Raw genomic sequence first — 26,293 nt, forward strand, 5'->3', positions numbered from 1 at the left:
TTCTGGTCAGAAGGGAAAAGGGGACTCTGGGTTGTTCAGGTTTAGTTTTGGTTTGTTTCTGATTATACATTCAATTTCAGAGCTAAAAGGAAGTTATATATCTTCTAATTTTACCCTTTGCTTAGGCACAAGGCAGACCATGATTAAAAACCATGTCTCCTAAATCTAAACATATTTCTCTTGCAGAGAAAAGCAACACTCAAATGTAAACATCCTGTTTTTTTCAAAGTTCATCTGAACATATACATATATTTGAAGTTATTGTACACATAGAACAGAATAACACATTCTCCTGTATCTTCAACTACACAATTCATTTTTTAAAGAATGAAAATGTCCTTGAGAAAGTTGATTCCTACTATATGTAATCATTATAACCATTAATCGTATTTTAACCAGGCATTTCTGTAAAGGAGTATATTTTCATTCTGTTATTTTATAATGTATGCACACTGATTTGTAATGATTTTATATAGGGATAAAAAGTAAGGACCAGAGGAGTGGCTTAGCAATAGACTACCTACCTAGCAAGCATGAGGTTGTGAGTACTGACAAAAATAAATATGTACAACTAAATAAATGGCACTGTGTATACTGATTATCCTACAACATTGGTGGAAGTGGTATATTTTATTTTACATGTACAAGTAGGAATGTATTATATGGTGGATGAGTACATTTAATGCTATGTTTGCTTTATATCAAGCCTGTTATTACATTAATGGTACATCTTAGAGTTAAATTTAGTTTCAGATTCAAAGAAATAAGATCACAACATGTGCACATTCACGGGGTTTTACAACAGTGCTGGGAGCTATGGGTTAGCTATGCTTTTTATGATACTGAATTACAATTTTAGATAACATGGTTATTATAGTTTATGAATACCAACTATCAGTAAGCCTTCAAAAGCTTTAACTAGCCTTTAATTATATGTTGAATTAAAGCTATGAGATTTAGAGTTATTTGCTCACAAAAAGCAAAGGACTTGTATTTCTGAATCTGTTGGCAGCTTAACAGTGACTTTTTTACCGATCACTGGCCCATACTCAGTACTTCAGAATCACAGGAAGGAATTTATAAAAAAATAATTGACGCTATAGAATTTAGGTGACCAAATACAGCACAAAAATGGGACACTAAGAATAACACCAGAATTTCTGGATTGGAGAATTGGGTAGAAGCTGTTGTTTTAAAGTTGTACTCTGATGTTGTTTACTCTTGCTCCAGCCAGCATAGCCTCCTTCCTCGGGATGATACCTTTGGCTTATGCCACCTGTATGCTGAAATGCCCTCTGTCTCTCACTTTCTCTGTTTACTTACATGCTTCTTTAATACCATTGTCTCCCCCAGAGAAGTCTTTCTTTTAATGAACCTAGCCGATATTGATTCACGTGAAAACATGACAGCTGAAGGTCAGGACACTAGTTGTGCTCTTTGCCCTTTTATCCTGCAGTCTTTTATTAGCCCTAATGGTGAATGTAGGAACCTTGTGTTGGGTATTTGAACAAAGGTAAGATTTAGTTACTGCCATTTTGACTTCACTGTAGTCTGGCAGTAGGAAGACCAACATTCCTCTCTTATCTTTCCACTCTCATCATGGCATCTGTCAGGAATGTCCAAGGAAAACACTGTGTTTGTCCTTATTTCTGTGACAAAGCTATCCTGTGGAAAGTAAGACATTAATCTACCAAAAGGTAAAATATTTTGAATTGGTTTTAGCATGGTGATAGGTCACAGTGAAGTTCCAATGCTTTAAGAGACCAGTGACATGTATTCATAAATTGTTTGCAAATCTGAGTTCACTCTCCAGTTTGTAAACCGTTTTTTTTCTAGGTCTGAAAGTGTTTGGCATGTGATGATCTAATCAATAAAGTTGGCCTTCAGGACTCCATATTAACCTGCTGAACTTGTAGTAATGTGTGCTTTTTCTCCAACAGATCTGAACCATGAAATAGCAATTGATGTTGCATTCCTACCCATGTTTGGTCCAGAAGATGTACAAACATCTCAAGTAGACACATTGTTGACCTGCATGAATTACAGCTGTGTATATCCACCAGCAACACCCAGCAGTGAACAATCATTGAATCCGAGAGCAGTGGCAGGTAAGATGGTGTCAATGGTCTTATCAAACAGAAAAGATGTTATTAAGTAAACAGTTGTACCCCTTAAAACACTACAGTTAGGGCCAGGAGTTTGGCCTAGTGGTAGAGTGCTTGCCTAGCATGCACAAAGACCTGGGTTCTATTCTTTGGTACCACATACATAGAAAAAGCCAGAAGTGGTACTGTGGCTCAAGTTGTCAGAGTGCTAGCTTTTAGGAAAAAGCCCAAGGACAGTGCTCAGACCCTCAGTTCAAGCCCCAGGACTGACCCTAAAAATATATATGGTTAAGCTGGGTAGGTACAGTGGGCAAGGTGACTCACACCTGTAGTCGTAGCTACTCAGAAGGCTGAGATCTGAGGATCAAGGTTCAAAGCCAGCCCAAGAACTCCAGAAAACCGGAAGTGGGTTTTGGCTCAAGGGTAGGGTGGTAGCCTTGAGCTGAAGTGCTCAGGAACAGCACCCAGGCCGAGTTCAAGCTCCATGACCCATGTAGTTTAACTAAAGGCTTATATTACTCAATTACTTTCTCCTATTAACTAAGGAGAGCCACTTGCTCTTTTTACGTAACAAGTGTCTAAAATAATAATACGCTATAAGACTGTACAATTAAATCATTTTCTCTTCTAAACGATTATTCAAATGCTATGCAATACATCCTTTGGGGACATCAAGGAGTTTATTTAAGTGCAAAAATGAAACTCTTCAACCAAATAATGGTTACTACTGCTGAATAAAATACCAGACTTTAAGTTATTTCTATATATCTATAAAGTAGCTGTTCAATTAATATCATCCTGGTCACTTTCTGCTGTCCTATTTCATAAGCATATGGTAAAGATCCTAGCAGCTTTCACTAAGTTTATCAAAATAATAAATAAAAAGAGTCTTAAGAAACTCTTTTATTACTTTTATAATCCTGGAATTTTGTGGTGGGTCTTTCTAAGCTGATTAAATCTTGAGTGTATGTTGTTTTTTTGTTTTGTTTTATTTTGTTTTTGTCAATCTTGGGCCTGAGCACTGTCACTGAGCTCTTCAGCTCAAGGCTACCATCCTACCCTTTGAGCCACAGCACCACTTCTGGTTTTCTGGTGATTAATTGGAGATAAGTGTCTCATGGACTTTTTAGTGCCCGGGCTGCCTTTGCACCTCAGTCCTTAGATCTCAACCTCCTGAGTAGCTAGGATTACAGACATGAGCCACCATGTCTGGCTGCATGTTGGTTTTAACAACTTGTATGAGTGTCACCTGACAATGAAGTAACTTTGATAGTAGTGGTATGCAACCTGAATGTAAGAATCTATAATTTTATGAGATGAGTTCTTTTTTACTATGTTCCATTTTAGAGATGATGCATTAGACGACATGTAGTATTTACAACTCTCTAGGATTTCAATAGCCCAAAATATCTTATTTAGTGCTGTAACAGGCAATTAAATATTCCTACTAGTTCATATAACATCCACTTTTCTCCTCTTCCTTTCTTTTCTTTTTTTTTATTTTTTTCGTGTCAGTCCTAGGACTTGAACTCAGAGCCCGGTCACTCTCTCTGAGTTTTTTTATTCTCAAGGCCAGGAGACACAACTCCACTTCTGCCTTTTTTGGGTGGGGGGTAAGCTGGATATACAAGTCTCACAGAGTTTTTGTGGGTTTTTGGTTTTTAGTTTGTTTTTGTTTTTTGCCCAGGCTACTTTTCAACCAGGATCCTCAGCTATTAGCCTCTTGAATAGCTAGGATTACAGGAATAAGCCACTAGTGCCCAGCCCAGCCAGTGTTCACTTTTCTCACATACTGTTATATGTGCACACTGTGTTTTTGATATAAAACATCAGGTGAGAGTTCTTAACTCTTTCCTGGTTGCAGAACCCATTTTCTTCCAGTCATTATTTCCATGGTCTCATGACAAGCACTAGTTCCAATCTACCAAAGCAGTTAGTACTTGGGCATGAAGGACAAGATCTATAAGGGAAAAAAGTGGAATAGTAAACCAAAGCGGAGGGATTTATCTTGAGTGGAAAACCATATTTTTCATAACACAGCACTGATGACAATGGTAATATCCATTTAACTTTGTGCCAGCAGTGCTCCTGGGCCTCTTACATAGGTTGCAACTAGTTCTGTCACCAACATGGGGAACATGGTTGTCCTTCATGCCTAAGTGCCTCTTCATATTTATTTATTTATTATTTTGGTCAGTTGTGGGACTTGAACTCTGGGCCGGGGCACTGTACCTGAGCTCTTCAACTCAAGGCTACTGCCCTACTCCTCAAGCCACAGTGCCACTTCTGGTTTTCTAGTGGTTAACTGGAGATAAGAGTCTCACAGACTTTTGTGCCTAGGCTGGCTTTGAACAACCACAGTCCTCAGACCTCAGCCTCCTGAGTGGCTAGGATTAGAGGTGTGAGCCATCGTGCCCAGCGCCATACACCTCTTCATATTTATATAATATAATATTCATAATGAAATGAACACCAAGATACATAAACAAAAGACTTATTTCTTATAGTTTTTAGTTTTTGATGATCTTTGTTTTCGTTACCTTATGTATATGGTATATTGACATGTATAACTTTGGGGGAGCTACAGCTTGAGGGAAAAGGGGGAAAACATGCAGCAGTGAAGCTCACTGGACACTGATGAAAGTGAACAGTACAACTCATGGGTGTAGATGGGTAGGAGGGACTGGAAGAGAATAAGGGAACAGATGACACATTACGAAAGGAAATGTACTCATTACCTGACTTGTATAATTGTAATTCCTTTGTACATCACCTCTATAATAAAGATAAAGTAGATCAATAAAGAAATAAAAATGCCAGGCATGGTAAATCATGCCTGTAATCCTAGCTACTCAAGAGATTGAGATCTGAGGATCCTGGTTCAAAGCCATCCTGGGCACTAAAGACTGTGAGACTCTTATCTCCAGTTAACCACTAGAAAACCGGAAGTGGCACTGTGGCTCAAGGGGTACAGTGGTAGCCTTAAGCTGAAGAGCTTAGGAACAGCACCCAGGCCCAGAGTTCAAGCCCCACAACCAAAAAACTAAACTAAAATAAAAAGTGAAGTGTTTCATAGTATAATATGGTATCATATCTTAAATATTTATGAACTATTTTCTTTTTTAATAATTTTAAAAACTCAAACAGTATAGATTGTTTCTATAAACAGTGTATCCCTCTGATTGTATATCTTGGATATTTCTCATAGTGATATTGAAAGATCTACTTTATTCTTTTGAATAACACAAAGTATTTCCATATGTCTATATAAAAATTTACTTTAACCAGTTCCCTTATAAACTTTTCTATTGCTTCAGTTTTGTTCTACTATCAAATAGTACTATAATGATTAACCATACATGTATGTGTGTATATATATATATTTATATAAGTATACAAATTTTTTGTATACTTATAAAGCTATATGTGCAGATATCTGACTCCAAAATATGTGCTGACCATGCCTGAAATTCTAGCTACCTGGGAGTCTCAGATCAAGAACAACGTGGTTCAAGGCCAAACTTTGCCTTAGACTACTTCTCAATCAATTGTTTAACCTGGTGGTGCACACCTGTCATCCCAGCTATGTGGGAGACTGAGATCAAGAGGATCAAAGTTTTAAGGTCAGCCTAGACCAAAAAAGTTCACAAGATACCATATCAAAAGAAAAAGCTGAGCATGGTGGTATATGCCTGTCATCATAGCTATGCAAGGAAGCCTGAAACGGAAGGATCTCAATCAAAACATGCAAATGGACAAAACATAAAACCGTATCTTAAAATTAGCTGAAGCATGAATGGACTGGAGGTGCGGCTTATCAGTAGAGTGTCTGCTTCGCTAGCATGACACGTTAAACTCAAACCTTAGTGTAGTATTGCAAAAAGATAAGGCCCCATCTAAAATTTTGGCACACACTATGCAATTGTTTTCCCAATGCAAGAGTATCATCTTACTCACAAACTTGTGAATTCTAGACATTATTGCTCTTAGTAATCTATGGCAGACCAATAGATAACAGGTAACATTATTACATTAATTTGTATTTATTAAATTATTGCTGAGCTTGAAAATCTTTACAACCCTGTGTGTGTCCGTGTGTCCGTGTGTCCGTGTGTGTGTGTGTGTGTGTGTGTGTGTGTGTGTGTGTGTGTGTGTCTGTCTGTCTGTCTGTCTGTCTGTTTGTCTGCATGCCTCTGTATGTTTTAACAGTTCTGGGATTTGAAACACCAAAAGCACCGCTGTGCTTGGTAGGCAGATACCACTTCAACGGCACTCTCAGCTCTTTGTGCATTTTTTTAATTTAAAGAATATATTAACATTGATTTTTTTTTGCCAGTCCTGGGCTTGAGCTCAGGGCCTGAGCACTGTCCTTGGACTTTCACAAGGCTAGAGCTCTACCACTTGAGCCTCAGCACCACTTCCAGCTTTTTTCTATGTATGTGGTACCTAGGAATTGAACCCGGGTCTTCGTGCATGCTAGGCAAGCACTCTACCACTAGGCCAAACTCCCTGCCCTTAACATTGATTTTTACATCATATTTCAAATGACATGTTTAACAAACAAGTATTCAAGAAGGGAATCATACAATCACTGGCACCTAGATTTTAGAACATAATTAAAATTAGGCTGAGGGTTTGTAAAAAAAAATACTCTTTATTTATGCCCAAGAAGGCCTAAATCACAATTTTACTATTTACACTTCCCAAAAAAATGGAATGACAAGCATATATGCTCAGATTTTGATGCTTTAAAAAGGGTCTCTTACTTACTTTTTTTTCTTCAGGCTGGCTTTGAACTACAGTATTCCCAGTTTCTGCCTCCCAAATAACTAGGATTACAGGAATGAGTCTCCATACCTGGACTAGCTACATACACTTATTTTTATTTCTGTGAACTTTGCAGAAGTTTATTTAAAATTAACCATTTATGATATGCTACAAATAGTTTTACCAAGATTATCTTTTATTCAGTGGGAGGTTTACTTTGGTATGCTAAGAAGTAATTTTATTTTTATGTACTCAAATATATCATTTGTTTCGTTTTGTGACTGCTTATGTTTTTGTTATACTTAAAAAGGAATAAGATTTTATCTTCTTTCTGCAAGTCCTGGGACTTGAACACAGAGCCTGAACACTGTCCTTGGTTTTCTCAAGGCTAGAACTGTACGACTTGAGCCACAGCACAACTTGTGGCTTTTTATATGTATATGGTGCCAAGGAATCGAACCCAGGTCTGTGTGCATGCTAGGGAAGCACTTTACTGCTAGGCCTAACTCCTGGCCCAGAAATAAGATTTTCTTTACTGCACTATTTCTAGTTCTATTATTATTCTTTTGCCAGTCCTGGGCTTGGGCTCAGGGCCTGAGCACTGTCCTTGGACATTCTCAAGGCTACAGCTCTACCACTTGAGCCTCAGCACCACTTCCGGCTTTTTTCTATGTATGTGGTACCGAGGAATCGAACCTGGGTCTTTGTGCATGCTAGGCAAGCACTCAACCACTAGGCCAAACTCCTGGCCCCAAGTTCTATTATTTTTACTCACATATGTTTGTTGTCAAAAATATACATAGTTGGGCCAGGAGTTTAGTCTGGTGGTAGAGTGCTTGCCTAGCATGCATGAAGCTTGGGTTATAAGCATTTACCACCATGCTCAGCCTTTGTTTCCACATTTTGTCTCTTGCACATAATTCTTCTGTGAACATTTGTATACAAGTAACTGAGTCCCTGTTTTCCATTCTTTGAAACTATCTTAAACAACAACTGTTTGATTATACGGGAATCCAATGTTTAACATTTTTGACTTGCAGCCATGCTGTTGGTCTGCATCATTTTACATTCCACCAGCAATACATGAGCATTCTAGTTTCTCCACAATCTTACCAACACTAGTTAAGTTCTTTCATTTCATATTGATTAACAACCTTATTTTTTTTGTCATGGGGCTCAAACTCTGTGTCTGGGTTCTATTACTGATCTCTTTAGCTCATGGCTACTGCTCTACAACTTAAGCCACAGTACCACTCCCATTAACAGCTTTCTTAATGAGCAGGAGGTGATATCTCATTGTGGTTTTCTTTTGTGTTTCCCTAATTACTATTGATAGGGAGCATCTTTTCATATGCTTACTGGACATTTGCATATCTTCTCTGAAGAAGATTTAAGTCCTTTGTGCATTGTTCAAATTTTACAGGGACAGAATGTTATTGTTATGGCTTCATTTTCATAACTTTTAACACCATTTGAAATGCTAGCCTCTTCCATATGATTGGCCAATTAGACCAAACTGCTTGTTGATTAATGCTTACTGATATGAAGACCTTCTTGTTTTCATCCCTTATTATAATATATAAAGATATATATTTCATATACGACCCTGAAAGTATATGAATACAAAATATAACATGTATTACATTATTATATCATTGATAACTATTTTAAAAGTATAGCATAATATGGAAAAATTTTCCCACATTTAGGAAAATAATTTTATTCTCTAGGTAATCAAGGTTTCCCATATTGTGATCAGATACAAGATTACTACCCCATATCACAAGATAGGTTTGACTTTGCTGTAGCTACAAAGCCACTCTGAAGTCATAGTGATTTGACATAGAATTTTATTTCTTGCTAAAGTGTGACACAATCAGTCATCAGCTCTCATTCTGTGACTGCATTGTGCATCCCTCTGCAATGCAATGCGATTTTCATCCTACCCCAGCAGGAACAAATGGCTTCTAAGATTGCAAAGCATCAGAATACAGAGATGAAGAAGATAATGTTTTCAATGGCCTTGGACCATGAGTGTCATATCACTCCCGCTTACATTCTCATTTGACAGAATTCAGTTACATGGTATCAATCCAGCTACTAGGAGGCTAAAATACTTTTACCTCTTCTGTGACCAAAAATAGGAAACAGAATTAGAACACCAGAGTCCTCTTTTTGTGTGTGTGTGTGTGTGTGTATATATATATATACATATATATATCTTATATATGTAATTTATATAATTTGTATGTATGAACTAAGAGGACTCTGGTATCCTAATATATATTACATATATATATACAAATGTATATAAATATATGTAATCATTATTGTAAAATGATATACAGAGGGATTACTGTTACTTAAGTCAAGTAATGAGTACATTTCCTTTTCAATAGTGTCACTCCTCCATTCTCTTTGTTATATTTACTTTGTACTTTGTGTGGGCAATTAATTGGCGATGGCATCTGGTGAACTTTTCTGCCTGGGCTCACTAAACCACAGTCCTCAAATCTCATCATCCCGAGTAGGTAGGATTATGAATAGAGGCCACTTTCACCTGGCCTGTTGATGTTTCTAAAAAAAACAGTTATTGAAATTATAGCAATTTATATTAAAATGTACAAAGGGGCATTTTATAGAGAAAACCTGTAGTCCTTTATAAAGACATTAGTGATATATATATAGATAACATTCTAATTTCATTAAGTAAAATATATCCTAATTTCTTAAGTAAAAGTGATTACTGGTAATATTTGCATATGGCTTGCACACTGTATGATTTAGGCATCTGATAAGCAAATGGATACTTACAGAGCATATTACTTACTCAAAGTAGTATATAATTAGTAGTCACCTGAAGAGAAGACTTAAATTTTATGTTGTCATATGTAAGTCATTATTTGTAAGAGTCAGTATGACAGAAGTGCTGACATTTTGATTGTTGCTATTTTTGAAGATCTTGAAATCTTTCTAAAGCATATGGATTAATGTACACTTCACTCAAGGCAGAAGAAAACTATTTTCAGCATTTGTTCTAATATTTTTTGGTTCTATTAAACTTGTACAATTTTAAATCATTTATTTGATTTTTCTAATATAGTAGCAAAGAAGAATTTACTCTGAAGCTAATGAATCTTAAGCTTCCATAGGAAGCTTTTGTTTTCATAAAAAACCTTCTAATTAGCATACCCTCCAGGCACAACAGTATCTTCCTAGACTTTGACACCTCAGTCATACTGTCTAGATTAGAATTGTATGACTTTGTTACCTAATAACCTCTAAGTGCTTTCATTTTTCTAATACTTAGAATAGTGTTTTTCATCTGTGGGGACTGAAATCTGTGGTCAATTAGTAGTCTAGTATCTTGACAGTGGTTCATTAAACATAGGTAGCTAAGAAAATGAAGAAAGCAAAGGAAAATATGTTTCCCTAAATTTGAACATTAAACCTCACCACAACACTTTTTCAACACTTGGCCTTGCTATTTATAACTCTGCCTCAGCCTTCACTTCCTGCTTACTCAGAGCCTGATGGTGAGCCAGTGGTGACTGATCAGTTTTCTCAGGCCTCTTTAAGCATAGAGCAAGCCCTGGGTATACATATGGCCTTCTGTGTGTGTGTGTGTGTGTGTGTGTGTGTGTGTGTGTGTGTGTGTGTGTGTGTGTGTGTGTGTGTGTGTGTGTGTGCGCGCGCGCGCACCTGGGTGTGTATGTGTGCCTGGGTGTGTGTCTGGGTGTTTGTGTCTGGCTTGTGTCTCAGTGTACCTGGTACTAGAGTTTGAACTCAGGGCCTGGGTGATGTCCCTTAGCTTCTTTTTCTCAAGGCTAGTGCTGTTCCAATTGAGCCACAGCTCCAATTCCAGCTTTTTGGAAGTTTATTGGAGGTAAAAGTCTCATAGATTTTCCTGCCTGGGCTGGATTATAACCATGATCACCAGAACTCAGCGTACTGAATAGCTATGAATACAGGTATGAGCCACCGATGCCTGGCCTTACATGTGCCTTTCTTGATTCCCAAGTGTACACGGAGCTTTTAAAAGCCCTTATTCCCTTACATGTCTTTTCCCCTAACTTCTTCCTACCCTGCACTTTTGGGTTGCTTGTTGCTTGCCCTAAAAGTCTATCCTACTCAACTTCCCTGGCCAATATACTTTCAATAAAAGCCATTTGAGGAAGAGGTACCACAGCTATAAGAATGCACTGAATTTCATGAAATAAAAGCAACCTCCTCAAGGAAGCTGTCAGGCAGATCATCATATCCAATCACATTTGCATTGCTACCTTTAGTACAAGCAACCTCCACCAGGATTGTAAGCTTCCATATTCATTGTTGCCAATTATCTAAGGAGTAAAATTAGGTAGACAGGAACATTTAAAACACCATGACACTTTCTCAACAAGGCAGCAATTTCTTCCTTCATCAGTTTTTGCCCTGATTGTTCTGTCTTTCTCTGTATTCTAGAATTTGACAAATGTTGATTCTGAGGGTTTTGACAGCTTATAAAATATGCTTTGTGAAGTGACAGAGAGCCCTCGAATTCTCTGCTAGGCTTTGATCAGTGATAACATTCACTGGATCCATTATCATAAACTTTTGTCAGAGTAAGCTCTTAGTTGATGAAGCCAGTTCAAAAGAAATAAACTTTAGAAGAGCCTCAATTACTTGCACATGTATGTATATGCATACACATACATGTGTACATGCAGATAACTAACATACCGCATAAGGTAGATCTAAGTTGTTTTGCTTTATGACAGAGTTTTAACAAATAATGATAACTGAAATTCGCAATGGGAGTACTTAACTGTTCATTTGACATTCATTCAGTTGAATACTTGACCTCAAAAATAACATAGATTGCCATGCAAGTTGGCTCACGCCTGTAATCCTAGCTACTCAGGAGCCTGAGGTCTGAGGATCACTGTTCAAAGCCAGCCCAGATGCTTATCTCCAATTAACCACTAGAAAACAGGAAGTGGCACTGTGGCTCCAGGGGTAAGGTGGTAGCCTTGAGCTGAAGAGCTCAGGGACAGCGCCCAGGCCGAGTTCAAGCCCCATGACAAACAAAACTAACAAAAAACATGGATTTATTAATTTATATTATTGCTCCACCAGAAGCAAAAGAAAGCAAAAGGGAAAAAAATACTAAATGTATTTGGAAAAGCATGTTTTAACATTATTGGTTACATCTGGGTAAGATGTTCACGTTTATTTGGATAAGTGATTATAAACTAAGTTTGGTCAAGGCATATGACAAACTGAAGAGAAGGAAAAGATGAAGGATATTGTTAATATTGTAAGAAAAAAATCATCAGCTTATGCAATTCCAAATCCAAGTAAATATTTAACTATTTTACAATACTTACCATCTGTTTTTTTTTTACTTTTAGGTGATATTATAAAAGCAGCAGCTGAATTGGATAGAGTCCACATCATTGGTATCTTGGATATCTGTAATTTGGGTAACAATAAAGTAGAAGTCTGTTTGCAGAAAATTTATTCTCCAAAAAAAACTCCTTAAAAAGTGGCAACTGATATTATTACAAACTAGGAATATTTTTTGTTGACATTTTCAGTACTATATAAGTTCTGAAGGGAACTCACTGGTTTTATGTGTTCCTCTCATATTTTGGTCTTGTATTTGGGTTTTTATGTTAGATTCATTATTTTAAAAAGTCATCAAAACTACTTTTGAACCAAAATTTGACTTCTATAAGATTTCTATCTTGACGAAGTAATTTATGTTCACTGCTCCTTTGTGGGATGACTTATTCTAAAATCTCAGTATAAGGTACCCTAATTCACAAGAGTAACATTTTATGGAGATTGTGTATCCTTACAGTTTGAATCACATATCATTGCAAATTTTGAATTAACAATTTGAAGCCTCCATTTCCTACAACCAAAATAGATTCTACTATTTCCAAAATACACATGAATTGTAATGGTCTCATGCCATTACTCCATCTTTAAATTTGGTCAGTTGTAAAGTGTATATATGGAATTAAATTGTCATAACATTTTCCCATTCTTTATTGTGATTTCATATGTTTTGAGTTCATATGTTTTGAGTTCATATTTTGATGAGTATGTGATGTTAACAGAGGTCCCAGTATGTCAACATGTGCTATAATCATTTGTCATTTTGGTATATGTAATATGGGTTTAGGCTGTGACATTTTATCTGGCATTAATAGCATAAGTATTCACATTGAAACTAGAAAACTAAGAGAACTGATTTTAATCATGTTGTTTATTGTATTTTATTTTAAACGTAAATGCCAGCTTTGCTTGTGATCCCCTGTGGTTGACATCTGTGTGGTTTGTTAGATGAACCAAAACAGCAACCAGTTTCAGATTATACTATGCCAGTATGAATCTGAGTGTAGGTAAGCCATTAAACATAGGGGCTTTCCTTGTAGCACTATTCTTCATGACTTCATATTCTATATACTTTGAAGTACATGGCAGCCTCTGAACTCCAAAGCATACTGGTATCTTTCCATAAACATGTAGAATGTTTTACTCGTTGTAACTGTTTAAGTATTAAATTTGTGAGTTTTTCTTGAATTACTATTTAAGTATGTTAATAAAGTGAATGTGTTATAACAGTTTTGGTCTCATTTTGAATGCATCAGATCATCTCCTCGGTATTGAGGTTCTATGCTGTATATGGGTATGCTGAATGATCCAAGATGACTTTTCCATGTGAGTTTGAAGACTATTTGTTTATTGAATGGAATATAGGCTTATTTTAAGCAATTAAAAACGTGTGTGCGTGCGTGCGTGCGTGCGTGTGTGTGTGTGTGTGTGTGTGTGTGTGTGTGTGTGTGTGTATTCTAGCACCAAGGCTTGAACTCAAGGCTTTGTACATCTCTTTTGGCTCTTCTGCCCAATAATGGCACTCTGTCACTTGAACCACAGTTCCACTTCCTGCCTCAGCAGACTTAAACTCGGGGCTTTGTAGATGTCATTTGGTGAAAATCCTTAGATTAAGATCCTGAGTAGGTAGGATTCTAGGCATGAGCCACCAACTCCCAGACAGCTATAAGACCTTTATAAGGCAATTCACTGTAAGTCGCACAACAGTGTGGGAGAAAAGGAAAAACTGAAATCACTGGTGATGAAAACCAAAGGCAAAGTTTTCAAAACTATGCACAGACATGAATTTTGTTATTATGTTGCATAGAAAATTTCAGGAAATTTTTTAAACAATTTCACCTGGAAATTTATTTTATGTTCTAGCAATATTTCTATCTAAATTTGAAGTTAAATTTTTGTTCCCGTTTCTGATTGTTTAAAAGTGCTCTAATAATTTCCTAGGGAAAGTAGCAAACCACCATGACAAGTTAATCTTCAAAAATAATATATGTAAACAACCAAAAATACTAATATGATTTCTTTTTTTATTAAATCAGTGGGAATATTATAAAATGCCTTATATCTACTGCTGGACTGTTCTGTCTCTGAAGTTTCCAATTTTGAATGCTACTTGAAATACATACATTGAAATAAATCCTTTGGTAAGCTATTAAGGGAATAATTTGAACATATTTTGCCAAATACTGTATTTCTTATTGGAAAAAATTACTACAGCATTATCAGTTATAGAAACTCACTGTTACCAAACAAACATTGAAGTCTTTTTAATCATATAACCTTATGGCTTTTTAATCATATAAACATATGGCTAAGGTAAATTACTGTTGTAATATTTTTTTTCTTTTTCTTTTTTTTTTTTGCCAGTCGTGGGCTTGAGCTCAGGGCCTGAGCAACTGCCCTTCGACTTTCTCAAGGTTAGAGCTCTACCACTTGAGCCACAGCACCATTTCTGGCTTTTTTCTATGTATTTGGTACCGAGGAATCGAACCCGGTCTTTGTGCATGCTAGGCAAGCACTCTACCACTAGGCCAAACTCCCAGTACTTATTGTTGTAATATTTTAAGCATGCATTTGCAAAACAAAACTGAAATATATTAGCTTTTATAAAATGATACACATCTTCATTGAAACATCAAGCAATGATTTTTAAGGAACTCAAATATCTATAATGCTTTTCCATGGTTTCTGTATCACATTGCTAGTAGTTTTAAAGTCTGGCCTAGTGGTAGAGTGCTTGCCTAGCATGCACAAAGACCCAGGTTCCATTCCTCAGTACCACATACATAGAAAAAGCCAAAAATGGCGCTGTGGCTCAAGTGGTAGAGCTTTTGCCTTGAGAAGCCCAAGGACAGTCCCCAGGACCTGAGTTTAAGCCCCAGGACTAGACTTTGCCTCCAATATCTATTTTATAGATAAAGAACTAAAAGTAAAAAAAAAAAGAATAATTTCATATAAAAGTCAATAGGGTGAAATTCTAAGGGCAAGTCTATACTCTTTTCTTTAAAGTCTCATTATGCCCAAAGTAAAATTCTTGAATAAATGCAGTGCTGGTAGATAAATTTTAAACTCTAGGACTTATAAAATAATAAGTTGAGTTATTGAGCATATACCTAAATATTTGAATATTTGCTCTGCCATGCACTGGCATCATACTAAGACCATAATACAATGCAAACAAAAATATATGTGGACTTCTATACTCATAGAATTTACAGCAGTATGGAGAAGGAAGCCATTCAGATAGTTAAATCGGTGAGATAAATGCCATGAGGGAAGGTATGTGGTTTACATTACAGCTTCCATTTTTATTTGTTTAATTTTTTTGTAGTGCCTAGGATCAAACCCAGTGCTTTTCATATGTTAGGCAAGCACTCTAACAACTAACCTACATCCCTATCCCTAACAGCATGTTAGCAAAATGGAAGAGTACTGACTAGAAATGTTTTTCCTGAGAAAGAAACTTGTACAAAACTTAGCAGCAGAAGATGTGCTTAAGAAATTGGGTAAGGATTTGAAAAATGTATCCCCAAATCTTATAATTTTTTTTCCTCACTTTTTTTGAGGCATAGAACCTGTTACCTTAATCTTATTAATCAAACTTCTCTTCCTTGGATGACTTGTTGATGCACTATTTAAGAAAACGTTGTACTAGTTTTGCAGGGATTTCGACTGTATTTTGTTTTTTAAAAAAGTTTTATATATTTAGAAATCTTGAAGCCACTAGTAATTGGTTTTAATATGCTAAGAGCAAAAGGCAATTTATTATTATTATTATTATTATTTTATGAGTTTACTTTTTTTTGTAGCTACTTTTTGTTGGTGTTATTGTTTGTGGTGGTACTGGTGTTTGAACTCAAGGCCACAGGCTTGCTTAATTGGTGTGCTACCTCTAGGTCAGCCTTTTGATCTTTAATTTGGAGGTGGAGTTTAGCAATCTTTCTTGCCTCTTCTGGCCTCAAATCTGTCCTTCAGCTGTCTGGCTCCTGAGTAGCTCCACTGTGGGTGTAAGCCACTGATGCTTTTGCTAAATTTTATGAGTGGTGTTTAATTTCCTAACCATGTGCCATTTCAAGTCTATCTTTTCCAGTGTCTTCTAGCCTATGCCTAAGCTCTCAGTTGTCTTTCTGGTCAATTTATCTATGTGCCAGAATTAATTTTCTTCATTACTATGGAAGTATCTTACCTTTTAATTTCGATTAAGAAAAATAATTACTACTTATTCTCCTTTATAAAAAATAGCCTAGCAAACCTTGATTCTTCTTCACTCAACTATTAGAACCTGACTTAAAAATTGCACATAGAATTCTGAGTTTTCTTTGGAGTGGCGTTAAAGCCACTCTGTTTGAGGACATTTGATATGGTTTTAACATTCTCATATAAAGTATCACTCCATTAATTTAAGTCTTGCTTACATTATTTGGATAAAGTTTTAAAATATTAATTTGGCAAGCATACTTTTATTAGGTTTCCCCTAGGGTAGCAGAGTTTTTATTGATACTACAAAGGGCATTCTTTAACGTTTTATTTCCTCCTTATTGATGTTCTATAAAAATGCAGTTGTTTATCACATGTGAATCAAATGTGCTGCAAACTTGTTGCATCTTGCACAGTATGCTCAACTGCTTGTGCTAGATTCTTGGCTCTTTTTTGGTGGGTTTATGGGTAATTTCATCGATTTGGCTGGATTGTGGTGTCCACATCTATCATAAAACCCTACTCTGCGTGTTTCTGGGAGAAAGTTTGGGAAGCAATGTCCAGTACCTACTCCAATAATTCCAGTACTAATGTTTTGTTTATTATACTGTTTGCAGGGTTTCTTTTTTTCTTTCCTTTCTTTTTTTCCTTTTGTTCATTCTCTTCTATACCTTTTCCTTCTGTATGTTCATCGGATTTGGAGAGAGGAAGCACAGAAATGGTGGGACAAAGACTGACCCAATTCAACTATGAAACCCACCATGTTGGGGAGAGGGAAGTCAGCAAGGGGAAAAACTGGGAGAGAATGAAGGAGGGGATCACACTGTTCAAAAGGAAATATACTCATTATCTGACTATATATTAGAATAAATTGTTTTAAAAAGCACAGAGTATAGCTAAGATTTTGGAGACAAGAAGAAGAAGAATAGCACAATAACTGCCTTTAAATTTTCCCTGGCTTTCTGCTGGTGGACCAGAAACAAATATTAACAGCTGCTGGCTCCCTATGGATCACACTTATAATCTGAGCTATTCAGGAGGCTGAAATATGAGGATCATGGTTCTAAGCCAATTTGGGCAGAAGTCTATAAAATCTGACGCATTCTTTTTAATTTTGGGGGGATATAGGCAACGCTGACATTTGAGGAAAAATCATACCTTTGAAATCACCCATGAAGGGAAATAAAAAACAAAACAATGTCCCTTGGTTATCTCATATTGTTACACTATCTCACTTTGTTACCTGATATATCAGGTATATTTGTATTTGGTTATCTGAAATTGGATAGGGAATGGGGGAAAACAAGATGAGGGGTGGGGGAGGGGGGAGGGAAATGGGGACCATGACATGTGAAAGGGCATCAATGTGTGGGAATTAAGGCACCATTTATCTGGCAAATATCATGTAACCCTTCTATTAATTACAATAAAAAATATATTAAAAAAAAAGAAATTGGGTAAGGATTGACATGATGACTATAGGAAGTAACATACATCCAAACTAGATACGCAAATAGCAGAGGGCTCATATGTATACATACATACACACATATCATATATATATATATATATATATCTTCTTACCCAGTCACGCACCTGAGCTGCAGTCACGTGCCACAGCATCCAGCTTCCCTGTATTGGGACTGACATTTGCATATCTTTCTGCTTGAGACAGCCTGAAACTGTCTTCCCTATCTCATCCTACCAAGTAGCTAGGATTATAGGTGTGAGCCGCTAGTTCCAAGATATGGTAGGGACTTTAATTTGTATATTTAGAGCACAAGGGAAATACTTAGTGGTTTGTGTCCAGATTCCATTCATATTTTAGAGTAGGCACTGTTGAAAAAAGAGTAAATTATAAAGATTTTGTCAGGGACTGCTAGTTTCCCCAATGACTTCTCTTCAACCAAAAGAGATCTCTCAATTTTTAGTTGGGCACATGACTGTCTAAAATAAATATTTTGCCTTGCTTCATCTGTATCTAGGTATGCCATAATAACAAAGTTCTGACTAATGAGAGTAAGCATATGTGGTATTTACAGAAGCAATTTTGGAACCATTCCCACAGAAGTTAGGAGAGAATGTTCCCTTCTTCCCTCTGCTTTCTACTAGCTCCATTGTGCAGAGTGCTTAGCTGCCTTGTGTCATGCAAAGAAAAGAAACACCCTAGGCATGGTAGCCACCAGCTAGTAGGGGCTCAGATCCCTGCTTTACTAGCTTGGTACTTTTCCCCTATTTTGACTTTAAAAGAAATTAAACTTCCTTCATATTGAAGCCATTGTTACTATCTTTGAAGAGAATTTGAACATATTCTATGCATGCAAATAGCAAAAATGTCACCAAGTAGGTGACAAATAACACTAAGCTAGATCTATTCAACAGAAATTTTGAAGATAATGTGAAAATTCATAATTTTACTATTCAGTCCAAATACTAATTTTAAATATGATAAATACCTTCATTATTATACTGTATATCAAGCTCAAGTAATCAGTTAAGTATTTTCATGTACCCATATAAAGTACTTCAATTATAGTTTTCCTCTCCATTGGCCCTCCTCCCTCCTACTGGTACCTGCCCTCCAACATAGCCTATTTTCTTATCATTTTTTCTTGCTTTAAGTGTGCATTAATTGTTCAAAGAATTTCACCATGGTGTTTCACGTGTGTCTATATTATAATTTATTCAACAGCTTTTGGTGTTTTATTTAAATACATAATACATTCCAATATCATTCATCTTCCATCATTTTCTTTCCCTCTCCCTCTTCAACCTATTCCCAAAACTGTCCCAAATTTACAATTATTATATATATTAAACATTATATATCATTTTATGTATATCATTATATATGGATCTTTTATGTCTAGATTACACAAATGAGCAAAAACATGCCACAACTCACTTTGTATACATACATGTAAATATCACGATACTTGCTAATTTTAAAATGTCTATTATTATTAAATATTTGGAACTAATATATGCCAGTGGCTTTTAAACTTGGTTATATATTGGTATTTCCAGGAAATTTTTTCAATTACTATGCTTGAAACTCAAACCTGAGTCTCTTATGTGGGTGCAACTTGAGCCTCTGGATACTTAAAATCTCCCTGAATAATTCTGACGTGCAGAGATGTTTGAGAACCATCGGTATATAGTACTTTTTCAAACATTTGCTAGGCATATTTTCTTAGCACTCAAGTTTCACACAATTCTTTGCACTTAATTCCTAATGGGTGCTATACTTTCATGGACTCTTGAATTAGCTATCTTATGAATTGTGCTGATGGAGAAGAAAATTAGACATTGGTAATTGCTAAACAATTTTCAGAGAATTCTATCATGTCAGAAAAAGGGACCTCATAGTAAACTCCTAATCCAACCTCTTTGTTTACAAAAGCAAAAAGCCTAGAGAGGTTTTTGTTTTCATAAAACTGTTTTCATTTCAACTGTTGTAGAGTTGATGTTTGTGAGAACTTTTGTCTTAGAAGGTAAATATAAGCATATATAAATAAAAATATAAATATTCAGACTACCACCTGAAGTACAAACAATCAAACCTCCATAGATAGGAAACTGAAGCACAATGAGGTCCAAATAAAATGATAGCAACAAACTGTCAAAAAGCAGAATTAGGGGCCTGGAGTTTGGCCTAGTGGTAGAGTGCTTGCCTAGCATGCACAAAGGCTCGGGTTCAATTCCTCAGTACCACATACATAGCCAAAAAGCTGGAAGTGGTGCTGTGGCTCAAGTGGTAGAGCTTTACCATTGGGAAAGCCCAAGGACAGTGCTCATGCCCTGAGTTCAAGCCCTGGGACTAGTAAAAAAAATCAGAAATAGGTCCAGCTATTGTCTGTCTTAAAGTTCAAAGTTTGACAGTGTGTAGCAGTTTCCTAAAGAGCTTATTTAAAAGTGAGAATTCCTGGTTTTTCTTCAAATTCTGACTGAGAATGATGAGAGAGAAACCTAGAAATCTTCATTTTAATACTTCCAAGGGATCTAAAGTAGATGTCCCACAAGAATACTGTAAAAACACCTAATGAGCAATCAGCAAATAACCTTAAAAATTCGAATGAAAATTGTGTAGGTGGGTGTTAATTATTATAAGACATTTTACGCAAGTTTTTTTAAAAAGCAATTTATAGTTGTCTTTGCAAGTTCTATCTGTGAAAAATCATAAAATGAAGCCACTAAAGCATTTGTATATGAGTTGTGTGTTGCTGTTTATCATATACACCCATGTACTTCACCCTCCAGGGCAATTTGCCCTAACAGCTCAGCGAAGTTTTCTTTCATATGCCAGTACAACACAAAATGGTATGGGAAAGTTGTCAAGGCACATTATGTGGTGACTTGTCCAGGAATATTATGTGAAGATTTAAAATGAATATTTTAAGTTCAACAAAATCCAACTTGTGTTGGATTTCGCTACCTTCTCACTGATCTATTTTAAAACTTTCACAGCAAGTGATTTCTTCAGGAATAATTTAATAACTGACAGAAATGATTAAATCAAATTTCTGGAACTTCATTTGTCAGAATGTTGATGTGAATTTATCATATATGATTGCTCATTAGCAATTAACAAACTGGTTTTTGATAATTTTACAAGTATAATAACATCATTGTTTTCAATCAGACTTCATTTGTCTTTATAAAATGGTAAAATCTTAAATACTTACTCAAACTCTTAAATATACTACAAACTAATACATGAGGCCTTGAAACTTTTCAGTGTGATTACATAAATTATAAATCCAGCCATCCAGAAACAAGGGCATACTAAATCCACTAGCACAACAATGTTCATTGCAGCACTATTCACCATAGCAAAGATATGGAACCAACCTAGATGTCCCTCAGTTGATGAGTGGATCAACAAGATGTGGTATTTATACACAATGGAATTCTATGCTGCTGTCAGAAAGAATGACATTGCCCCATTTGTTAGGAAATGGAAAGACTTAGAAAAAATCACATTAAGTGAAGTAAGCCAGACTCAAAGGAACTTAGGCTCAATGGTTTCCCTCATTCGTCATAATCAGTAGAAACCTTGGGCTCTACTAGCAGAGATCTGCAATAGAGCAAAACCTTGATACATAAGGCCATATAGTATGAAGCTAATTGAAAGGACCTCCAGGATATTGAAACAAAAGCCATATAACGAATGATTGTTGTCCTTAATGTACTGTTGTCTCTCATCTCCTTTGCTGTCCCTTGGGTATCTCATATTGTTACAGAATCTCACTATGTTATCTGATATATTGAATTTATTTGTATTTGGTTATTTGAAATTTGATAGGGAAGGGGGGAAAACCAAGATGGGTGGGGGGATGGGGGGAGGGTAATGGGTACCAAGACATGTGAAAGGGTATCAATGTATGTGAATTAATGCACCTCCTATCTGGCAAATATCATGTAACCCTTTTATTAATTACAATAAAAAATTTAAAAAATAAAAAAATAAATCAATGACCATGTATAATATGCTACTAATACTAGGTATCATGAAGGAATACATAGGTGAGTAGTTGGCTACTATGATATGATTGGAAGGTTTGTCTTTATATTATATATCTATTGAAATGTATTCACCAGGTCATATGCCTTGTTCCAAGAACTTCCCTTCATTGTTGGGTGGCATTAACTATTAGTTTCCAAACCCGTGGATTTCGCTGCCAGACTATTGTTTCAGAGAGTGAAGAACAGACAAGAAGTAAGGGAAAGAAGCAACTTCACTATTCACTATCTCTGATATTCCTATTTTCTATTTTCCTATCCCTTTGACTCCATTAGTCTTCCTGATTCAGAATACTTTCCTTGGACTTTGGACTATCATTATTCTTGCTTTCCTTTTGACCTAGAGACTTGCTACTTTTCTAATAGCCTGATGCCTGTTTGTCTAGATTGCTCACTCTTAGCCCAATGAGACTCTTGATATCTCTGTTTGTCTTGTTGTCTGTTCGTCTATTCCTTTTGCAGCCCTTAGCACACATTGTAATCTCATCCCAGCAAATTGCCCAGACCAGTTGACCCTCTAGAAATATGGGTCCAACTGCTACTAATGTTGAATGCACTCTTGTTTTTCAAACAAAGGTTAAAATGAAGAGGGCAATGAATATGTGTATATTTGGAAGAACTAAAGTTGAAAACTTCAAATATTAAAATAGTAAACCTGAGCAGTCTTTTTAGAGTATATGTATAAGCAGTGAAAATGATTGTATGAATGAAACAATTCATAGGTATCAATCAGTAAATATTTGAGGACCTACCATGGGCAAGGCACAGTATTTAAAGATCTGTAACCACTGAAACATATTTACTTCCCAATGAATAAACAAGGTAGCAGAGGATATTCTCTGGGGAAGCTGCTAGGGAAAAAAAAATTCACAGAGAACTAAGAGATTTTTAAAAAAGAGGCATCAAAATCTTTCCTACTAACAGCATAGCCAATAAAATTATGGATTTTAACTTACTCCCAGCTGAATGGGTTGATAGCATATTTCAACAGGGCTTGGAAAACCAGTTTAATGTTCTAGATTTTCTGAGAGGTGACTTTCAGCCTTGTCACGTGGGAGTCCCAAGAGTCCAGTTCCTCATTCCAATCCACTCCATGTTTATGAAAGTGCATTAGCTGGAACAATAAGAAGAAGGAAAAAATTCAGTGCAGGAAGTCATCCAAATACTGATAAGTTCACATGTAGAATAAAGTTAATGATGTTAGTAATAAGCCAGTCCAGCCAAAGGTTATATACGTATATACAGTCAGAGGAGGGACTAGCAAAAGCAAATGTAGATAACTAAAGTGAAAAAGAGCTGATGTATTCAGAGCTTACGTTGCTAGTGGTGAGATCAGTTACCTGCCTGCAACTGAAATTTCAAACTTCTGTTTAGCCGGGACATGAGTGGACAATGGTGAATGATAGTTGGAAATATCAGCAGATATCTTACAGTTTATGCTTAAATGAACGAGCAATGAACCAGAAGAACAAGTACGGTGTTTTCAAGCTCCTTGTCATTTTTATCTTTTTACTCAAAAGTACGGCATCTTTTTCAATGAAAGCCTATGTGACTGTGACTTATTATAATGAAAGCAGCAACTATACCAGAACAGATACATGTGAATGTGGTGTTTATGGATTAGCCTCGCCAGTGGCTAATGCTGTTGGAATAGTGGCAATCCCTAACAACAGTAACTACCAAGCTTGTGACTACAATACTGAGTTTACCAATGCTGAGAAGCCCTGGATTGCACTGATAGAAAGAGGTAATTGTACCTTTTCTGAAAAAATTAAAATAGCAGCTCGAAGAAATGCTGATGCTGTTGTGATTTACAATGCTCCAGAGCCTGGCAACCAAACGATAGAGATGGCAAATTTTGGTAAGTAATAATTGATTCCCAAAGAGAGTTAATGTTTTCATTTAACTTAATAGGCATTTCCATCTTGGATTACTCTAGGATCTGGCAGTTCAGTTATACAAACAATTTTTCTTTAAATTCCCTACCTGCCACAACTTGGAATTACTTTATTCAGTATTTTTATTTAATTTGTCCTAAGGATATTAGCAGTTCATGAAGCAATTTTTATCTACTTTACAGTATCCTTAACTCCATTCATTTTTTGTTTTCTAGTTGAGAACCATATAATTGATTCTTAATAAGCCAGGCCTTTACCTCTAAACCTTAAAAATAACATAATTTTATTATGTGTACTTTCCAATTTTATTTTCTCCTGCAAAAAGGAATATATACTTCACATACTTGAATATATGTATATATGAAGCTGACTTATTTAATATTATGATCAAACAATAGTATATTTCAGTGTAAAATATAGGAATGAGATTTTTTATTCTATACATGTATACTTTGATTCTGTTCAAGAGACAAGTACATAAAGCTAATTCTGCAAGAAATCTCATGCATAAAGAAAGGGTATGAGACTGACAATTGCAAAACCATAATTCAACCAAATAAACACCAGGAAACAGGTAGTTGAAAGGGTTGGGGTGGGGGTCAAAGGGTGCTGTGGGATCAAGGAGAAGGGAGTAGGTGAATGAAGAGAAGGATGAGAAGAATGCAGTTAAAAGTTTAATATATTTCCAACAAAATTTGACAGAAGTGAGGGAAGGAGTGGGTTGAAAAGGATGACTGAGAATACTGAAAGGGGTGCAAATTGTATTTGTAAATTACTTTCTTGAATAGCAACTCATTTGTACAACTAAAAAGTAAATTTTTTTAGAAAAGAAAGAGTATGGTGCCAACAGGGTTACATCAAAATTACAGTTATCCCTTAGAAAGTTTATTAATACCTTCTTAAGTAAACATAATCCATGAATTCATTAGCTTTTCAGAGACAATTAGTTTTTCTATTTTCTGAAAATATCATTAACAACTAACCCAGTGAAGAAGTAGACTTATAACCCAAATTTTCTACACTGTGGTGGGTATCTCTATTGATTACCCAGATTTTTAGCCAAAGGATGAAAAATTAATCATTTCAAAAAATAATTACTAGTAAATGAATATAAGATTTTGGTAATTGGTATTATCCCACCAAAGTTGTCCCCTGCAAGAAAATGAATGCAAATCAAATTAAAAGGACTTCAGAATTGTGAAACTGAGAAACTCAAATTTGTGTTAAGAATAGTAGAGTGCTCAGAACATTTCAGTTATGTACCTGCAATGTAGTTCACTATGAATGCTTGGAAAACAAGATACTTTTTTCTCTAGTTATCAAAAAGCAAATAAGATTGTTTTTGCATACAGGCCTAACAAACATACCAAAATGCTACTAGCCACCATAGACATGGACAGAGCTCTAGTGTTTCTTTTTCTTCTCAAACATTCCCTGAATATTCATATAATTTTTCAAGTGATTTATTTTTAGAAAGAAAGCCATGCAGTTTTCATGAGAAAGCTGGGAAATAAACCTCTTCTAAGAAAGCTTTTTCCATTTTGTTGAAACTTAGGAAGCCTGAGTGCTCTAGGTTCCTTTGGCATGCAAGTCATATTCTGATTACTCACGCTTGTTATTTTGAAAGCATACATAGTATCAAAATAAATAGTACACGTTTTCAAAACTTGCTTTGCAACCTGCAGTAGGGACCAATATCTATGGAATGTAGGTACCTCACTCTTGAAGATACTTGCCAAAGGTCACTCACTGTAAATCTCTCCAAAACATATGTGAACTATCATTTGAATATGATCCTGAAAAAGGGGTTTTGTTGTTGTTGTTGTTGTTTCTGTTTCTGTTTCTCTGTCATGGGGCTTGAATGCAAGGCCTTGGCATTGTCCCTGAGCTTTTTTGCTTAAGGATAGCCACAGCTCTGCTTCTGGTTTTCTGGTAGTTGAATGGAGATAAGAGTCTCATATACTTTCCTGCACTGGATGACTTTGAACTATGTTCCTTAGATCTCAGCCTCCTACATAGCTAGGATTACAGGCATGAGCCACTGAGGTCTAGCTTTTGAAAAGAGTTTTTAAAAGGAAGCAAACTTAACATTGAATACATGTCTCTAATATAATGAAAAACTCATGATTAAAAGCAATTTTTAAGCTACAGCATTGCTCCCATTTAAAAACAAATGCAAATCTGTTACACCTGAGCTACTCAAAAGACTAAGACAGAAAGATTGCAAATTTGAGGCCAATATGGGCAACATAGTGGGACACTCTTTATTTCAAAATGAAATTAATAATCAACAGAAAAAGATACCCAGGGCATAGTGGTTCAAACCACCACTCAGGAGACTGAGACAGAAGAATCATAAGGCTAAGCTTCACTATACAAGACCCTGGATATTGTATTTGAACAGGAAATGATCTCAACTCC

The 26,293-nt window shown here is 35.9% G+C and overlaps 2 protein-coding genes across 2 annotated transcripts in view; both read left to right on the top strand.

The window, feature by feature from the left end:
- The window catches only part of Radx (RPA1 related single stranded DNA binding protein, X-linked), a 47,755-nt gene extending 34,869 nt beyond the window's left edge, over positions 1–12,886 (top strand). The window contains exons 13-14 of the mRNA XM_090325665.1: positions 1,941–2,108; positions 12,266–12,886. Coding sequence (XP_090181791.1) covers positions 1,941–2,108; positions 12,266–12,396 — 299 coding nt within the window. The 3' untranslated portion in view covers positions 12,397–12,886. The remainder of the gene's footprint in view (positions 1–1,940; positions 2,109–12,265) is intronic.
- A 10,543-nt stretch (positions 12,887–23,429) lies between these two features.
- Rnf128 (ring finger protein 128) overlaps positions 23,430–26,293 on the top strand; it is a 104,869-nt gene continuing 102,005 nt past the window's right edge. Inside the window, exon 1 of the mRNA XM_090325921.1 lies at positions 23,430–23,835. Coding sequence (XP_090182047.1) covers positions 23,430–23,835 — 406 coding nt within the window. The remainder of the gene's footprint in view (positions 23,836–26,293) is intronic.

The sequence above is a fragment of the Megascapheus bottae genome, chromosome X, assembly GCF_031878675.1.
Source record: "Megascapheus bottae isolate mThoBot1 chromosome X, mThoBot2.hap1, whole genome shotgun sequence".
Classification (NCBI taxonomy): Eukaryota; Metazoa; Chordata; class Mammalia; order Rodentia; family Geomyidae; genus Megascapheus; species Megascapheus bottae.